The 19,781-nt window shown below is 42.0% G+C and overlaps 3 protein-coding genes across 14 annotated transcripts in view; 1 reads left to right on the top strand and 2 right to left on the bottom strand.

Annotated features, from left to right (window-relative positions):
• Positions 1 to 19,781, top strand: part of TMEM116 (transmembrane protein 116) — a 131,571-nt gene that overhangs the window by 109,881 nt on the left and 1,909 nt on the right. Inside the window, exon 11 of the mRNA XM_033408699.2 lies at positions 18,067 to 18,169. Within this exon, the coding sequence (XP_033264590.1) occupies positions 18,067 to 18,156 (90 nt within the window). The 3' untranslated portion in view covers positions 18,157 to 18,169. The remainder of the gene's footprint in view (positions 1 to 18,066; positions 18,170 to 19,781) is intronic.
• LOC101277376 (disintegrin and metalloproteinase domain-containing protein 1a-like) lies at positions 1,249 to 9,586 on the bottom strand. The gene has a single exon (XM_012537305.3). The coding sequence runs from the start codon at positions 5,621 to 5,623 to the stop codon at positions 3,137 to 3,139; it is 2,487 nt and encodes an 828-aa protein (XP_012392759.2). The 5' UTR covers positions 5,624 to 9,586; the 3' UTR covers positions 1,249 to 3,136.
• Positions 9,725 to 19,781, bottom strand: part of MAPKAPK5 (MAPK activated protein kinase 5) — a 37,486-nt gene continuing 27,429 nt past the window's right edge. For 6 of the 12 annotated variants that reach the window (XM_049698628.1, XM_049698636.1, XM_049698630.1 and 3 more), the window contains 6 exons: positions 18,796 to 18,983; positions 16,538 to 16,658; positions 13,873 to 14,003; positions 13,488 to 13,609; positions 12,024 to 12,128; positions 9,725 to 10,804 (listed from right to left, as the gene is read on the bottom strand). In XM_049698628.1, the coding sequence (XP_049554585.1) occupies positions 10,695 to 10,804; positions 12,024 to 12,128; positions 13,488 to 13,609; positions 13,873 to 14,003; positions 16,538 to 16,658; positions 18,796 to 18,983 (777 nt within the window). In that variant the 3' untranslated portion in view covers positions 9,725 to 10,694. The remainder of the gene's footprint in view (positions 10,805 to 12,023; positions 12,129 to 13,487; positions 13,610 to 13,872; positions 14,004 to 16,537; positions 16,659 to 18,795; positions 18,984 to 19,781) is intronic. The other 6 variants (XM_049698627.1, XM_049698632.1, XM_049698633.1 and 3 more) reach the window with 3 other exon arrangements.

The following is a 19,781-nucleotide window of genomic DNA, read 5'->3' as shown; positions in this document are numbered from 1 at the left end:
AGCATCCAAATCAAAAAGGAAGAAGTGGGCTTCCCTGGTGGTGCAGTGGTTGGGAGTCTGCCTGCTGATGCGGGGGATGTGGGTTTGTGCCCCGGTCTGGAGGGATCCCTCATGCCGCGGGGCGGCTGGGCCTGTGAGCCATGGCTGCTGGGCCTGCACGTCCGGAGCCCGTGCTCCGCAACAGGAGGGGCCACAGCAGTGGGAGGCCCGCGTACGGGAAAAAAATAAAATAAAATAAGGAAGAAGTAAAACTGTCACTACTTGCAGATGACATGTTATATATAAAAATCCCTAAAGACTCAACCAAAATACTGTTAGAACTAATAAATGAATTCAGTAAAGTTGTAGGATGCAAAATCAATATACAAAAATTAGTTGTGTTTCTATACACTAATAACAAACTATCATAGGAGAAATTAAGAAAACAATCCCATTTATAATTGCATCAAAAAGAATAAAATACTTGGAATGAACTTAACCAAGGAGGTGAATGACCTATACACTGAAAACTATAAGACATTGATGAAGGAAATGGAAGAAGATGCAAATAATAGAAAAATATTCTGTGTTTATGAGTTGGAAGAATTATTATTGTTAAAATGTCCATAATAGGGCTTCCCTGGTGGCGCAGTGGTTGAGAGTCCGCCTGCCGATGCAGGGGACACGGGTTCGTGCCCCGGTCCGTGAGGATCCCACATGCCATGGAGCGGCTGGGCCTGTGAGCTATGGCCGCTGGGCCTGCGTGTCTGGAGCCTGTGCTCCACAGCGGGAGAGGCCACAATGGTGAAAGGCCCACGTACCGCAAAAAAAAAAAAAAAAAAATTTCCATAATACCCAAAGCAATCTGTAGGCTCAGTGCAATCACTATCAAAATTCCAATGACATTTACCACATAAATAGAACGAATAATCCTAAAATTTTTTTGGAACTATGAAAGACCCCAGATAGCCAAAGCAGTCTTGATAAAAAAGAACAAAGCTGGAAGCATAATGCTTCCTGATTTCAAACTATATTACAAAGCTATAGTAATCAAAACACTATGGTATTGGCATAAAAACAGACACATAGATCAATGGAACAGAATAGAAAGCTCAGAAATAAACTCATACATATATAGTCAATTAATTTACAACAAAGAAGCCAAGAATATACAATGAGGAAAGAACAGTCTCTTCAATAAAGGGGAAAACTGAACAACCACATGCATAAAATGAAAGTGCATCACTATCTTATACCATATACAAAAATTAACTCAAAATGGGTTAAAGATGTGAAAATAAGATCTGAAACCATAAAACTCCTAGGAAAAAAACATAGGCAGTAAGCTCCTTGACACTGGCCTTGACAATGGCTTTTTGGATTTGACACCAAAAGCCAAGGCAACAAATGCAAAAACAAGTGGAACTAGGGACTTCCCTGGTGATCCAGTGGTTAAGACTCCATGCTCCTAATGCAGGGGGCCTAGGTTCAATCCCTGGTCAGGGAACTAGATCCTACATGCCGCAACTAAAAGCCTGCGTGCTGCAACTAAAGATCCTGCATGCCTCAAGGAAGATCCCTCACGTGGCAATGAACATCCTGCATGCTGCAACTAAGACACGGAGCAGCCAAATAAATAAATAAATATTAAAAAAGGAAAGAAAAAACAGTGGAACTACATCAAACTAAAAGGCTTCTTTCTGCACAGCAAAGGAAATCATCAACAAAATGAAGTCAACCTATCGAATGGGAAAAAATATTTGCAAATCATATATCTGATATGGGGTTAATATCCAAATATAAAAAGAACTTATACAACTCAATATCAAAAAGAAAAAAGTCGAATTTAAAAATGGACAGAGAATCTGAATAGACATTTTTCCAAAGAAGACATAAAGATGGCCAACAGGTCCATGAAAAGGTGTTCAGCATCACTAATCACCTGGGCAATTAAGGACATGTCAGTTGTCTTCCTGCTCACTTTTTTTTTACTAAAGGAACAGGCTCATGAGGCAGTGGCGAATGTAGATTCAGTCATACGTGGGGCCGTATGCAGGTTCCACCCCTTATCAACTCTAGAGCAAAAGTCTTTGGTCTCTGTTTCTTCATGTACAAGATGGAGGTCTCATAGGGTGGATGGGAGGATTAAATTAAGACAACAAATGTAAAGTAGCACAGTGTCTTGCACAGAATGCATGTTTTATTGTATGTGCTTTGTGCTCTCTTTACAGACAATTGACTACCCTCCAAAGCTCTGTTCCTTTGGACTGTCAGTCAACAATATGTTAACTTAAAAAGGAAATGAGAAATAAATATAATAAGTAAAGTCGAAAAACAGAAAAGAAGGAACAATTAATACTTTCAATTTAACTCTGCACTAGACAAGGTTGTCTCTTGCCTAAGTTGCTCCCCTTCCCCCATGCACCCAGACCCAGGGTGATCGGACAACCCTGGATCAGATGTAGCCCCTTCCAAGAGAGCCCCAAAATAAAGAAGCCTCAAGGACTAGGCTGTATGGAGTCTGAAGCGATGCTTCATCTTAAAATAGCTTTTTATTTATTTTAAATTACCTTTTATTCGTGAATAGCAACTTTTGGGGCAAATTAGATTACTCAACAGATAACATTTTTAAGATAATGTGTTATGAGTGGGATTAATGACCCTGTGATAGTCATAGGTAGAGATAATACTGTGTATCAAACAATGTAGATGGAAGATGGTAGGCCCTGAAAAGTAATTTCAGATCAGAAATTGGCCCAAATGAATGATGATATTGATAGGTATGATTCATGAGAAGAGCTTAAATAAAATTGTTTCATGAAATGGGAAAACAGCAAAAATATAGAATATTTTATGAGTTCATATATGAACATATAACCAAATTACTAAAATGAATACTGAAAGCAGGGGCATCTCTGTTCCCATGTTAGTATGTTTCTGTAGACTATATATCCTGTTCAGAGCTACAGGAGCCATCAATTCTCACTTCACCTTTGCTTCTCTGAGCCCCTCTTTCCCACTCAGTGCTTGAGATATTCGATATTTTTGGATTCTTCCACCAATACACTTCTGCCTTTGGTTATCCTTTTCCTTCACCTGCTACCTCTTATGGTGCTAGCTCTCCTGGTGGTGGGGCCTCCGGCGGCAGCAGCATTGCCTACAGCGGTGGGGGAGCCTCCAGCGGCGGCAAGGGGGCCTCCTCCGGTGGGGGGGCCACCTCTTCTTGGTCCTTCTCTTCTGACTCCTCCTCCTGTAGCCCCACTGGTAGAAACTCCGTTAAGAATCCCTTACTAGTGGTTTCCTCTGAACTTTCCTCCAAGGTACGCCCTAGGGTCTCTACTGACTCATTTACAGCCCTGAGGGTAATGTAAAATATTAAAACTAACAACAATATTAAAAGAAATGAAGGGAGTATGAAAATTAGCTTGCCAACATTTCTAAACTCAATGCTACGATGAAAAGAACCGCCACCTACACCTACACTTTGAATTTCAGTTGGTTTGCCAGGTGGACCACTGTCTACACTACCACCATCTCCTGGACCTCTGCAGTCAGGGGGAGCATAGCCAGCCTCACAATGGCAGTGCCTAAAATTGTTGCAAACTCCGTTACCATTACACATTTCTTCTGGTTTGCAGTCATACTTGAGCACAGCATAATCAGTACAAGAGTAATTTACACAGACTTTGTTTGGAGCACAAAGAGTGCCAGTGTGTACATCTCCATCATCAGGGATATCAGTAGTGTTATAGGCATCCATGCTCCAGCACCAGTCATCTTCATGAGCGACCTGGATCAGTGTATGATTTGGTTTGATTTGTGGTACCTGTCTAACATTTGTACATATAAGTTTCCCACAAAATATATTATCATCTACACACTTCAAATATCTTAACCTAGGTGAGTTGGTAATACCACAGTTTCCAAACCGGTCCCCTCTTCTGTTCATTGAAATGTAACAGTTTTCTGGGGCAGACCTTGCAGAGAACCCATATATATCCATGCACTGATTATCAGGGTTCTTACAGCGACCTCCAGCACAATAGTGAATTCTATCACACATTGTACCATCTATCTTATAGCTGTCTATGGGGCATTCTCCAGAGGAACCATCACAATACTCTGGGAGGTCACACTCCCCCAAAGCAGGACGGCACATGAATCCCTTATATTTCAGTTGGCATTTAACGCAGCAGAGTCCATCACTACACTCTGCATTCTCCTTCAGCCTACATGTTTGGTCACAGCATGGGTGATTGTCACAGTCAGAACCACAGTCACACTGCTCATCCTCTTCTACAACACCATTTCCACAGCGGGAATCCCTCCGTACGCGGCCTTTGGGCCCAGGCTTGTTAAATAGGCAGGCCCCTTTGTGTTCCCAGAGGAACTGGTAGAAGAAGTCAGAGCTGCAGTTGCTGAAGCCACTTTCTTTAGTGATATTTTCACGCATGAGGCCAAAGGGTTTATCTTTACAAACGCAGGCCGAATGGTCATGCGGAATACCCAAGTTGTGCCCAAGCTCATGGACCATGAGCGCTGCAAACAGGAGGACATCCTCATGGTGGAAGGATTCAACGGCTGCTGCAAAATCACTTGAACAGGCACCACTGAGAAATGCCTGCCCCGTATCCTCTTTAGGATGGTGTCCAACGATCATGTGGGCAACATCATGCTTCACACGATGGAAGAGCCTCTCTTGTCTCCAGCTATTGAAATTCCTGAGTGCAACTTGCAGGTCCACTGGGACCTGTATGAGGTCCCCCTCGGTCCAAATCTCCATTCCAGCCAGCACCACCTCTGTGTTTATTCCCCTAGTGAAGCTGTTGGCCAGAGCAATGATGTCCATTACTCTCTGGACTGTCTCATTGATGTCATTGCCCCACATTTGGAACCGCTGGTTGTCGACCACGACAAACATCTCCACGTATTTGGTATGTGACCACAAGTAGGATGGCACCTGCCGACTGCGAGGCTTGCTGCTCTCTTGTTGCCGGCTGGTGAATGCCACTTGGCTGTCATTGGAAGTGACACTACAGGAGATTGGAGCTTCACGGGCCATGGTGTACAACACATGTTCAAACCGTTTTGAAGAGTGAATGGGCTCAATGCCATAGGATTTTGCCTCCTTAATCAGGACGCCTCTGAGGCCTGAACAGGTGTTGACAGAAACAAAAGAACCTGGGACTCCTTCTATGTAGCCTTCATAATGACAGTCATGTGAGATCAAAGGCATTTCTTGCCCCAGGATGCCATTGTGGTAGCTGAAGACTGGAAAGTTATTCACAAAATAGTCTCTCTTCACCTTCAGGTGAATCAGCTGTTTCTGGCCCTGCATAAATAGCACATAGGAGAGCTTTTCCACTTGGTCTTCCCTTCCTTCCACTGTCAGACTCTTGGGGGTGACTGTTTCATAGGAAGAGTAATATACTGATCCCAGATCACAGTACAAGCTTGGCAGAGAAATCACCAACAGCAACACAATCCTCAAACTGAAACATGAAGATCCTGGCACTGGCCCCAGCCTCAAATCCCTCTTCTGCTGAGCCCAAGTCTGAAACTTCATCTTACCCTCCTTCAAGGCCACTTGGTTTTTCCGTAGAGAAGGCAGTATAGAGGCAGAGTGTGTCACAGACGCTGCCATGTTAAATCAGTTGATGATGCAGGGCCTATGTCCAGCAGCAGCAGCTTTCCCTGACACGCAGACCCTCCGTCACAGGTATTCACTTCAGATCTATGCTGGCTCCCTTATGGGTGGGCACTGCCCAACTCTGAGTCTTACAGACCTTGGGGCTGTGTTTCTGTTCTTGCTTTTCTCTCTTGGCCTTCAGTGGTTTCCTTACTATATGACTTCCTTCCAACAGCAATGGTTTTAATGCTCCTTGGCTAAGTTCCCTTTACGCTTACACAGAGATATACCAAGTAGAAGGCCTGTAATGATTCAGCCAGGACTGTTACTCAGGTAAATTATCCTTATCCTCAGCCCAGGGCCACGCTACTCCTGATATCCGTTAATCTGCGCATTCTTTGAAACCCAACATTCTGGCAGGAGGTCAGGGGGGAGGGGATGGGGATTCTTCGGGATCTCAGAGCAGGACGAAGCTCTCTGTTGCCCATTACCTCTTTTCCTCATTTCTGTAGTATTGAGGGTACTGTTTTTCAGTCCAGCCCTCCTTTGTCAGGGTCTGGTTTTTCTCCTTTAATTCAAGAAAACTTGTATGTGGATGCACAAATTCTCCCTCATTAACTTTTGTTCATAACAGATGAGTTTAGCCACTTTGTGTCTGCATATAAACATAATTTTCCTCTAATAAGTTTTCCTAATGCACAAACGTACTAAGTGTTAAATGAAAGGAGTTCAGTTTCACTACGGAGACTTACAAGTGACTAAGATCAAAGTTCAGTTCCTCCCAACATAAAAACAAAGTCTGGAATAAAACTAAACTCTGATTAACCAGGTATCTAGTTACCATTTCATCAAGAAAATAAAAATGGACTGTATAAGAGCTTTTTAAAGACTTCTTTGCTTTCGTAACTAAAATTGAACTGTAATGTCTATGGAAGTCCTTGGATTTGATTTTGATGTTGATCTCCTGGTGTATTTAGCAGTATAAATTTAAAAGGAAAAAAGCCCTATTTAACCACATTCCTTGCCCAGTTATTCTCCTTTGCATCATAAGATGAACTAAAGACTCTACATCTTTTATCTTGCATAAAAATAATTTTATATTAAGTCAAATATCTACAATATAAAACCTTCAAAATAAGGGTTATGGCTGTAAGTACCACACAAAAATGGAGAAATGCCTTATATAATTCAAAAGAGAATGGAATAGTACTACAAGAGCTCAGATATAAGCATGAGAGTAGATCAACTCATTAACCCCAATTAATAATATTTAATTCCTAATACAGATGAAAAAATTAATCATCCACATCTAGCAAGAAAATTAATACTATCATATCACAAACATATTAAAAAATTTACAGCAAAAATGGTGAAATGATTTCCAGCTGGATTTCTTTTCTCCTTGTGTTCTGTATAAGAGGAAAGCCTCTTAAAATTATGTAACTTGGAAATTATCACAGATTTAAGATGTTCCCCTGTGTCTTAACCAAACAGGCAGGGAAAATTTAAGTCATTCTGTGGGACAAAAAAATCAATAATGAAAGACCACTTCTACTTTTTTAAATAAATAAAAATATAATTAAAATCAAATATCCAATTTTCCAGTTCTCAAATTGAGACACATTTTCTTCAATAAATACACACGCACGCAAGCATTCACACACAAGATCTGATTTAAATCATTTGACTTCTTCAACCAATAATTCCTTCAACTTGTTCTATCTCAAATGAATACAAAAACAAAACTCTTTTTAAAAAGCAGTTCCTCCTATCATATGTTTCAGACAATAAATTTCTCACAGGTGTTCTCCTATAGCTTATACAATACATTAGCCAGAAAAATACAAAAGTTGTTTCGCATCAAGCAGATTAATAACTATGGTAAAGTCTAAAGGTATTTGAGTAATGGTTTTATAGTAAGCAGAGGGTTAGCAAATCATGTAGGAAAACTGAAGACTCTAACCTCCTGCCTATGAGAACTGTTCTTACAGTGTGAACTTCCTGCAGGTACAGGCATTAGACAGACAGGCCAAAAGAGACAAGGATGATTTTGTTTCACTTCCAGTACATGTGAATGTTTTATTAGTAAACCTGACTGGTAAAGTTAAAGCAGAATTTGCTACTGGCCTACAAACAAATTCCATAAACAAAACTCCACTTTAAAGACCAAACATTGCTGAGTCTTTTGGAAGCTGTTGTTTTGTCAAGGAGCTCTCTGTAGGATAGGACCCACTTTTGAGTTACAACAGCTAGAGCATCCTCCAGGGTATTCACAAACTTTCAGCATGGACCTGTCTGGATACAGCACTCATTTTCGCGGCCAGTTTAATTCAAACTAAAGAAACACGGGCAACTGCTGCTCAGAGTAAAAGGAAGAATCTTTTGGATACCCTTTTAGATCATGCCTAAAATTCACCACACAGGGAAGGAAATCATCTTGAGCCTCTAGAAGACACCCAGATAACAAATTTGAGAAGTTAATGGTAGACTGGGCATGCTAGAAGATTCCTCTGAAGAAAAAGAGTAACAAAGTTAATTACTGCCTTCCTCTCCCAAGTGAACACTGAACCTCTACCCTAAGATAAGAAAAATAACAGGTATTCAGTTGTTCCAGAAACAAGTGCAGAGTTTTTCCTGATTGTAAGAAGTGATTTTGATTTGTAAGACTGCATTTCACTGAAAAAACAGAATAATTCAACCCTTAATTCAACTCTCAGCTAAGTTTTGTGGTTAGTAAATAAGAAAACATTTTGTTTTTCTCTGCTGCCTGTTAGATTTTGCCATGTTTAAAAGTATTGAATTCTCGGGCTTCCCTTGTGGTGCAGTGGTTGAGAGTCCGCCTGCCGATGCAGGGGACGCGGGTTCGTGCCCCGGTCCGGGAAGATCCCACATGCCGCGGAGCGGCTGGGCCCGTGAGCCATGGCCTCTGAGCCTGCACGTCCGGAGCCTGTGCTCCGCAACGGGAGAGGCCACAACAGTGAGAGGCCCGCGTACCGCAAAAAAAAAAAAGTATTGAATTCTCCTTACAGGGTATCCATTTGTAGCAGTTATCAATCACCGAAGATTAGTGAGCCTTACCTCAAAAAATGCCTTGAATTTAAAACTCTCCAAAGTAAAAGGGAACCAATGTGTAAGGTAATTTCTAAGAGATACTTAATGTTTTTATCATATATTCCTACAGTCATTCACACACATATGGGACATACTAAGCAAATGTCACCCTGAAGACATACTCAGCAAAGTGGAAGAGTTTGAAAATAAGTGAGCTCTGTGGGGTTGATTTTGATTGAAGAGAATTTGATGGGATGAAACTGAATAACTGAGCCTACTGATCCTTTTCTTCTCCTCTGTGAATTGGAGTTGGCCTATTAGCTCTCCCATTTACCAACACAGAACCACCAATCAAGAACTGCTAAAAAAAAAAATAAAAATGGTGTGTTATGGATGCCCATATGTACAACAGCAAAGTAGAAAAGCACCCAGCCTTGTTTTCTATTCAAGTATCTGATCTCTGGGCCAGAACCATGCTTCCTGAAAATGAAGGGTGATAAATAAAATACATGCATCCCAGGGGATGCCACCATGAAACCCAGGCAGAAATGTTAGAGAAAAAGGGTAGCTTTAAGAGAAAAAACTTGGACCATCTTTAGATGCTAACCCAATAGTCCAGTTTTTATGATATGTAACTTTCTCAGAAAAATCATCCCATAAAAGGGGCCAGAAGAACAGGGAAAGGAGATAAGAAGCAATGGAGCTGGTGAGGGCTGCAGGAAAGGGAGAGGACAAAGTAGGATCTCATGGAGGTGGGAGGGCTGAAGCTCTGGTTAAACATGAAAAGAATAAACTCAATAGAGAATCCCATTAGATTTAAGAAATACACCAATACCTTTAAAAAAAATATGACAAAAAAGGAATATTACCACTCTTCTCTAGGGAGTTAGGGATAAGAGAAGTGAGGGCTCAACTCCCTGCCTCTTCCATCATGGGAGGTGGCACCCTGTAACAGGCAAGCAGTCTGCAACATGGATCCACAAAAATTTCTTGGCACCAGAGCTAATCCACTGATAGTGCAGAAAGTAAAATACACAGGGCAATTGAAACCAGATTCCACAGTACTTGATTCAACTGTTTACTAAGGTCAGTATAGTTGGTCCTTTGCCTACCACTGGCAAATGGTTTTTGTATACTTTATTACAAATAAAACAATCTTGCTTGACAATACCATCTGTCAGCTTTACCATATATGACTAAACAATCCTAAAGTAATAATATATTAGGAACTGAGCTTTTCTTAAAAACAAATGAACTATACTATTAGTAAATCCTGTATCTAAATTTATACAGCATCTTTAAGCAATGTGGAAATGAAATTATGATTTATTAATTTACATACAAATTACTTTATACATTAATGAATAAATTTTCAACTTGTTAAAAAACAAAGTCTGAAGCTGTCATTATTGGGATTCGTGGGATGTGGTTTGCTCTTCTATCACTTGCTTCACAATTTCTGCCAGTTTTAGTCGATCTACTTTATCTGTGAATCCACGACCTGAAACCCAAAAAAGAAAAAGGTCAGTCTCCAAACTGTTTGGGAGGTGATAAGATTCTTGACAGGGACCCAATATGGTACATCTCACCAGTGTCAAATTCACCCTCACCATGGAAGAACCATCACCAACACTGATCAAAAGCAGTTCAATTCCCCCATTTTTCAAGTAGAACTGAGCAGCTTATTAACCTGGCCGTAAAAATCCAATGTTCAGTACAACAGCACAGCAAGAAACCACAAAGAGGGAGAAGTTCTTTGTGATATGTATGTCGACAACAGAACTCATATCCGGACTATATAAAGAACTCCTACACATCTATAAGAGAGATACAACTCAACAGAAAAATGGGCAAAAGAATAGGCACTTAACAAAATCTAAATGGCCAATAAACATTAAAACGTGCTTAAGCTCATAGTCATCAGGGAAAGGCAAAGTAAAATGACACGCAATACCAGTAGTACTTATTAATCAGAATGACTAAAATGAAAAAGACAATAGCAAGGGTTGGTGTGGATATAGAATAACTAGAACCCTCAAACACTGCTAGTGGAAGTGTAAAGTGGTACAACCACTTTGGAAAACTGGTGGCAGTACCTACTGAAGCTAAACAGATGAATATCCCCATGAACCAGCAACTCCAATCCTAGATACATAAGAGAAATGAGTTCATTAAAATATTCATAAAAGATGTACACAAGAGTGTTTATAGCAGTGCTTTCCTTAATTACCAAAACCTGGAAACAACCCATATGTCCGTTCAACAGCAGAATGAATAAATATAAATACAAAAATATATATGTGTATATATATATGGAGAAAAATATATAGAGAGAGAATATATATATATTTACATACATATATATGAGAATGAATTGCTGCTACACACAACAATATGGTTGAATCTCACAAATATAATCTTGACTAAAAGAAGCCAGACACAAAAGAACATAGACTTCTCTGACTCCACTTACATAAAATATAAAACCAGGCAAAACTAATATACACTGCTAGAAACTGGGATCATAATTACCCTTGTGAGGAGGGAGGTAGCAGTTAAAAGAGGGCACATGCTCCACTACATGTTCTAGGTGCTTGTTACATGGGAGTGTTCACTTTGTGAAAATTCATCGGACGTGCATACCTCAAATGTGATCACTTTTCTGTATTGATATTTCAAAATCTTAAAAAATAAAAAAAATCCTAGGGAAGCTAATCTCCTCCAAGTATGGGAATGGCCAGGCTAGCACTTTGGATTTCTCATGTCCAAGAATCAAGCTAGGCAATGAGTTTGCTTCCTTCCCTGAGCATCCTAGACCTTAAGTCTAGTTTAGTCTGCTAAAGTAGAAAGACAATACAAAAGCAGCTCAAAAAACACACCTGTACCTTGTTTGCCTGTGGGGAAAAAAATTCAAAGAGCAGCAGATTTGGCACTCTCTACTCTTCAGTGAAACAGGTCTTCTCTAAGCTAAGCAGATCAGCAGGGCGGACTCTGTGGTACTTTGCCCTCTTTCTCCCCTTCAGAGTATACTGCTCCTTAATGACCCAGTGAACAGTTCAGGTATCTGGAAGGAGTTCTGAGATCTGACTGTTTTTTTGCCCAAGTGGTATGTGACGGGGGCTCTGCAGCAATGAATCTGCGACACATAATTCATCTGAACTCTGGAAAACAAGCGAAAGGGCCAGATGTCCAGATACGCCTGGGCAGTTACTGTAGGGCTAACCCCCTGTCCCACAGTATTCCACTCACTCGCCAGCCCTACTTTACCTGAAAACAGTCCCAGCTCAGCCCCCAGAGATCCTACATATTCTAAACACAATTACTTCTCTGCATTCCTGGGGAAAGGCATAATTAAGACTCCTACCATTCCAGCTGAAGCTTTGCAGAGTATCTCTTAGGAGTTTGCATTCCCGGTTATACTTCCAAGCTTCCTGAACTACTTCATTCAGCTTTTCATCTTCATTCTCTCCTGTTGATAAAGATGAAGAAGAAGTTGCATTTTCCTGCAGCATCATGGGATTTTAGTGTCAGAGATGGAAGGACATGATGTCCAACTTATTGAGAAGTGATGATTAAAGGTGCAAGCTTTACCAGACTATCATTACTTCTAGTCCCTACATTACATGTAGAGCAGGGGTCCCAACCACTGGGCCACACAGCAGGAGGTGAGCGGTGGACAAGCGAGGGAAGCTTCATCTGTATTTACAGCCACTCCCCATCGCTCACATTACCACCTGAGCTCTGCCTCCTGTCAGCATTATGGTGAGTTGTATAATTATTTCATTATATATTACAATGTAATAATAATAGAAATAAAGCACACAATAAACGTAATGCACTTGAATCATCCTGAAACCACCCCCGCCACCCCCGCCCCCAGTCCATGGAAAAATTGTCTTCCACGAAACCAGTCCCTGATGCCAAAAAGGTTGGGGACCACTGATGTAGACCGCTTCTGGTTTCTCAACTCTTCCTGCTCTGACCACCTCACACAAATTCCCTGATGCCCCCGGAGTCTTAGCACTGGGGGATGGGAAATAGGCATCCCACAGGATGTCAGACTATTGCTGAGCAAAAGCACCTGGTTAACTTAAGAGACCATGAGCGAGAGGGAGAATAAGGCTGAGTGGGCTACCTTCTTTCTCCTAAGCTCATTTCTTACTTTGGAAGACTACCTGAGGCACACTAGTAAGTTCCCTTAAAAGCCAAGGAATCTAGGAAGACTGGTCAACTCAACAGTTTCCTGGCCTACTACTTGAAGCATCTCATTCATCTGCTGAGAAAAGCCCATCATACCCCATTAGGTGGAAAGAGAACATACTGAAAGAGAGCTCTCACTCGAAAGGACTTCTGTTTAAGTCCCACCCTGCCCATGATACAAGTAGCAGCCAGGGCCACTTCTGAACTTGGGAGATCGTCTCTTTATATTCACAAGTTAATGACAGCCTTGTACTCTAAGGGTTCTGGATATGGTATTTCCCAACGCTCCTGACCTTCCCAACCTAATCCTGACCCTGTTCACATTTTCCATTTTCCATCCTCTATCCTGTAATCTCATTAACAAACTAGGAAAATACAAAATTACGTGCTGTGTCTGACGCTGGCAATTACACCGAAACTAGAAATTTTACAGGAAACCAAAGGTGGGCCAGAGCCTCACATTTCTGAGTTCCCACTGTCCATTCTTTTCAGTGGGCACAAACTATATAATGTACTTATTTTCTTATAACACAAAGATGAAACAGACAACTTCAAATTAAACCACTCCTTTAGTCATGTGCACGTGCACACACACAGACACGCACAGAGCATTCATAAATGGTGTGACCTTTACCAGCCTGGGGGAGAATACACTGAGCAATCACATCTCGGAGCTTTTCCAAGGCAACATTTGAATCCTCGGCTCCATTCTCACGGTCGTGGATATAAACACCATCCTTTGGCTTGGTGCTTTAGAAGTTTGGGAGAGAGGTAATAACAAGGTGAGACCCCAAAACCCAACTCTTAACAGATGTTAATGCTAAACATAAGGAACAGATTTTTCAGATAAATAAGTAACTATAGAGTATCTCCAACTTCTGATGCTATTTAAAGAACATATCCTTTCCACCCTCTTAAGAGACAAAAAAGGGCAGACCCCTGGCTGACCTTTCAGAACCCTGTACTCAACCACACCAGCCATGAGGGAGAACTGAAGAAATAAGCTCAGTTACCCGAGTAATTTCCTCTTCCTTAGAATGGGGTTGTTCACAGAGTGCAGGGGTTTGAGGCTGACTTTCAGGTCCTGGATTCGCATGTTGGCCAACTGTTCTGCATGGGCCTGTTGGATTCCTGCAACCACCGCCTGAATGCAAACACTGCCATCAGTTTTTCACATTCTGGGCACCTAAAAAGCCAATCTAAGACAGTGGGAAGGAGAATCACAAAGAACTAAGGTGGCAATTTCATTCTTATGCTGGCAGTATACAAATTTTGATAAGGCAGAGGACTCTTCCCCATGGATCAGCAGGGCCCAGGGAATACCAGGCCAACAGCTAGCCCTTCTTTCCTGTGGGCTGACAGAAATGCAAGTAAGAAATACTAACAAGGCTCATACTCATAGTCACTGGCAAGGGCAAGTGTAAAGAGAGTCATACATGTACATCAGGGGAAAAGCTAGCAGGCTGCCACCTGAGAAGCCTCCCTGACTGGCATTTACTCCCTGCCCCCATGGTGTAGACAGTCACCTTAGCCCTGATGGCTCAGAACCCCAAGCATTTCACCTGGTGAGCATAGTAGACCCTCACAAACTGATCTATAAGCCAGTCAATTAATTTACAATGAGAAATAACTGTCATAAGGTCTAGCACTCTTCAAGTCTGTCTTTATGACCAGTGCGTTCTCTTACTACGGGCAGACCAATAAGGGAAGGCAAATAATCAGAAAAGGCTTTGTAAGAATGAGACGATCCCACTTCTGTATTTAAAAAAAAAGACAAACTCTGTGAGTGTGTGTGTGTCTCCCCAGAAAAAGATCAGGAAGAATACATCAAGCCATAGGTCACCTCACCTCTGAGGGGTGAGACTAAGGCAGGGTAATGAAAGGGAACTTTTGCTTTTTATTTTATATACCTCCGTGTTGTTTGAATTTCAACAACAAAATTTGACAATTTACAAAAATAGTTCCTTGGTAAGCATGCAATTAGATCAGGAAGAGTTTGAACTCATTTAAGAGAACTATACTAACTGGCCCTGGCTACACACCCCCAGACCCTTGAATCTATTTCCTTATCCGTGATAGCCCGACCAAAAAGATGGGAACACCTCAAGGTTGTGAGCTCAGGCTCCATCTCTTAGGCACAGCTTAGATGGACACTATTCAGCTTCTGCATATGTGGACATTTTTTCTACACTTCCAAAGTTGACCAGCCTGCATCTTGACCACATCATTTCTTTAAAAATGGGAATACACTGTCACATTGCAGTTCCATCTTATAGGCCCAGGAGCTACTCCTCCTCATTAAGAAGATTATGCATATCCATACTTGGCTTCATTATACACTAATCTTAAAGTAACTCCAGAAGGCAATCTTATTTCTCCATTTCAAGATCTTGAGGAAAGCCACAATGTAACACTCAATTGCTGACAACCAGAGGGTATAAGTAATCCTTTTGTATTTTGGACTGACCAAACAAACCATTTCTGGACTACTGGGCACATTTAAACCAGGAAGACAACTGCACATAAATCAGAGATAGCAGAAAACTCTGTTCCTTCTAGCTCTCCTTTCTCTCTCATACTCCAGCTAAACTAAGGGAGGTCTTAGCATTCTTTTTTCTGATTCGCTTACATTTCAACTCCATCCCTTCTAAGTCAGTAACATTCAAGTCTGTGTCACTGCCTTTCCCTCTCAGCCACATTCTGATTCCACACCACACATCCATCTACCACCTTAAACAATATCTAAAACCTAAGAGACTTCCCTTCACCCAAAACCAGCCTCATTCCTGATTTCCCTCTGTCAATGGTGTCACCAGATATGCCACCCACTGTCCCCTTATATCTAGTAAGTCACCAAAAATTGTAGAAATTTGTCTTCAAAAATATTGAGCCTATTCATTCATCTCTACTTCTCTGCTCCTAGAGCAGCTTCTCAGCTTCTAGATTATTGTAAAAGTATTAGGTTGGGAAGTCTGCAAGTCTGACTAACCATCCCTAAACACCTTCCCTGTGGCAAATCTCTTCTCAAAAATCTACAATAGCCTCTCAGTTATGTCCTACTAAGACTTAAACCCCTCTGTCTACTTTCAAAGCCAGGTCTGCCACACCCATTTTACCAACTTCCCATCAATGAAGTCAGGCTTCATTACATGTAAAGGGGTTAAACATGTAAAGGGGTTAAAAAATGCCACACAATAGTTAATAATTGTGATGGTTTTTGCCTTCTCTTTGGGAACCCTTCCCTAATTACAGCCCTTCAAAAATGTTCTCTTTTTCTGAATTTCCATAGCATTCACAGAAAATTTAGCATGCAAAAGCTCTGATGTCTGAAAATGTTCCCTCTTTGTTTTGTGTTTATTGGTCTTTCCAACCAGTCTTGTTTAAACTCCTTGGGCAAAAGAACGGTGTCTGATACTGCTCTGGGCCCCCAACCCCATAGCACAAATATGAAGGATAGTCCTTTGAGTGTTCCCTTAGTGTATTTACCAGGCCTTGATCTGGTCTTTTACGGAAATAATCTCTTTATTTCCAATCCTGATCTTTGGAAGACCAGAGATATTTCTCTGGGAAAGACTGTGTGCTCTGCATTGTTTTGCCTTTAACCCCTCATTGAGTCAAGCCTCAGCATTCCTTCCCAACACAGCCTTTTCGGCCAACAAAATAAGCATCATTCAAAACCTTATCCATCATCAGTTGAGCAGAGGGTAGCACATTATCCAGGGCCTCAGTTGAGTTGAGCCAGGGGTGATCCAACACTCCCTCGATGGTAAGTCTTTCCTCTGGTTTGACCTTCAAGAGCCTGTGGAGAAAAGGCCAACAGGGCTGCCATGCAGTTGCTTCCAGAGGCCGGGAAGTTCCTGGGTCTGGCTCTAACCAGCTCCAGCTTCTGACTTTCCACCAACTCTTACAAGCCTAGGCTTTCTATTTGCAGGACAGAGGTGGGGCTCTCGTCCCTAACCGTTAGTTGTGAGGGCACTCTGTCCTTACGCAGTTCTTTCTATACTAAATAAATTGAGATAAGAATGGTAGGAAAAGGCTTAGTCCAGTGATACCTCAGACTGAGTTCTAGGTTCAGTAAAGTAATCTTACATATGGCTTACAGTTTCTGAGACACTGAATCCCCAGACTAATGTTTCTAGGACAGTGGGCTATAATTTCCGAAAGGGACTCAAAGTGCTCTTTTGGCTAACAGTGACTGTAAAATTGAGGGGTCATACGGTTCTGAAAATCCAGGTTGCTACTTGTGATAAAACTCTTGTCACCATTTGGCAGGACATGAACCCTTTATTCCAAAGACATTCAAAAGCTAAAAATCTAGGGCTTCCCTGGTGGCACAGTGGTTGAGAGTCCGCCTGCCAATGCAGGGGACACGGGTTCGTGCCCAGGTCCGGGAAGATCCCACATGCCGTGGAGCGGCTGCGCCTGTGAGCCATGGCCGCTGAGCCTGCGCGTCCGGAGCCTACTGCTCCGCAACGGGAGAGGCCACAACAGTGAGAGGCCTGCGTACCGCAAAAAAAAAAAAAAAAAAAAAAAAAACCACACAAAACAACAACAAAAAGCTAAAAATCTAATCTCTGAGAAGGGGATGGCATTTCCTTCTAAGCCTAATGTATTGTTCTGTACCATCGGCTTTTTGACCATAGTTCTTTACATCTTGTACATTTATCCTAATGCAATTCCTAGCTCACCCCAGCATATTCCCTGGGCCTCTTACAGCACCTTCTTCCAAATACATAGCCTCCCATTCCAAACATCAGAGTCAGGACAACATGCCTACTTGCTCTTTCATGTTCTCTGTAACCTTTTGGATCATTGTGAACAAACACAGATTCTAAAGAAAGGATTATTTAGAAAAGAATCTCAATGCTGAAAGAAGATAATCAATGTTGCTCTAGGGAGAGGAAATATATTCTACAGAACTCCAAAGAACCAATTAGAGGATACTGATATTTTGGTTAAGTAACTGAGAATACAGCAGGGAAAGAGCATAGGAAGACAAATGATGATTTAAACATTGCCTCCACCCTCCTAAAAAACTTTCACCTGTATATTTTAGAAACTAGTCCCTTTTTGAATACATAAACACCTAACACCAACAGAACAAGCTCACTTCTGAAAGAGAGTAATCTCCATACAGAAACAGCTGTACTGTTAGGAGACAGTTCCCAGGTACTGCCCTTTTAATGCTTATCTTTATCGCATTACAGATGAAGAAACTGAAACCAAAAGAGGAAAAGTTACTCAGTGAAGAACAAGCAGTAGGATACCAGAACAGCATCCAAGTTCCAGTCAGCTAAGCCTCTGACACAGGTGGGTAGAAAAAGCAAAGACACCTCATATTTAGGTCTGACTTCTTTCTTAGTGCTCTAGCTAATTTCTCCAAAGGACTCTGAATGTCAAGTCTCCATCATCCATTCACTACCCCTAATTCTTCTACATCTTTCCATCTTAATATACACCAGAGCAACCAACTAGCAGTAGGAAGGGCAGGAGGTGGGGTCCAGGCCCTGCACAACCAATCACACACTCCCACAGCAGCTAAGGAATGAAAAGCCAAAAGCATCATGGTCATTTTAGCACCCCAGTTCAGTTCCTGGAATCATGTCTGTCCCAAATGACCAACCTCCGTGCAGGAAGGGTACACCAGGGGGGTTACCATTTAAGGTCCTAAATTAATGCTCACAGATACAATGGCTACCAAGGGACCTGGATTCAACCCTAAGGACAAATTCTAGGAGTGCAACAGGAGGGAGCAAAGCTCCAATTTCACCAAGGTGTGGACACTGAGAACTCTCATCTCAGGCTCCAGGGAAAATTTTCTGTGATGCTAAAATGAGAAGGAGTGTGCCTGGGACTTTCCTTTACCCAACATTCCTTTGTGTTCCACCACTTCTAAGGCCTCCCTGGCCTCCCCCCGCAGTGGCCTGGGGACTCACTTCCTCACAACATCTTTGGCCATCTCTGAGATCTGGCTCCACTCTTCCTCTGGGAACTCAAAACTGCCTGTCATGATCTTTCTCCGCATATCCTTTGGGATAGTCCGGCTGTGGTGTCTGGAGTAAAAAGGAGGGTATCCGCACAACATCACGTAGATAATCACCCCTAGGGACCACAAGTCACAGCTCTGAAAGCAAAAAGAACATGGTCACTCACAGCAGAGGCACAGCTCTAAAATAAAGTCCCTAGGACTGACCCAGAAACAGCCCCTGATATACACAGGCTGATATCTCCGAGAATCACTTCACAGAGACTGTAAAAGCTTCAGGAAGTCTTAAGAGAATTAACCATTCTCTCCTTATTTGTTACGTGCTACCAACCTACACATGTGCACACCATATATACAAGGCCAGTCTGGGGTAAAATAGTCACTTATTCTCACTGCTTAGGCCCAAGCTGCTACCTGATTATTGGGTACAGATGTAGGATACTTTGTCCCCAGCCAGAAAAGTGGTAGATATAAGCCAGCTGGTTGTGAAACATTTACTCTGTCCACCTGGGCAGGGCTGAGGGTGCAGGAACAAAGCAGCTAGGACACAGGTGGGCTGACTCTATAAAACAGCACAAGTCATTTTATAAAGGCCCAAAGCAGTCTGACAAAGATTAGGGATAGGCACTGCAGGGAAAAACAGGAGGCTAAAAGCAATCCTTTGGCCATGAAGGACTCACTGTGTCCATTTGCAAGACCATTCTTGGGGAAGATATTCTGAACAAAACAAAACTGCCACCAACTACCATGTCTGTAGATATTAAGGTGATTTCATGGCCTGTAGTCACAGCATGCTTATTAATAAAGGACTCCTATTTTAATTAAACGTAGCTCTACCTGCCTCGGAAACTGGGTCCTCAGAGGCTTCAACACAGAGGCTTGTCCTCCTGAATTGCAGGACAAAAGCAGTGTCCACCTGAGAAAGGCAGCCCAGGG

The sequence above is a fragment of the Orcinus orca genome, chromosome 15 (genome assembly GCF_937001465.1).
Source record: "Orcinus orca chromosome 15, mOrcOrc1.1, whole genome shotgun sequence".
NCBI classification, from domain to species: domain Eukaryota; kingdom Metazoa; phylum Chordata; class Mammalia; order Artiodactyla; family Delphinidae; genus Orcinus; species Orcinus orca.
Note: the sequence above shows the minus strand (reverse complement) of the source record. Positions and strands in the feature narration are given on the sequence as shown.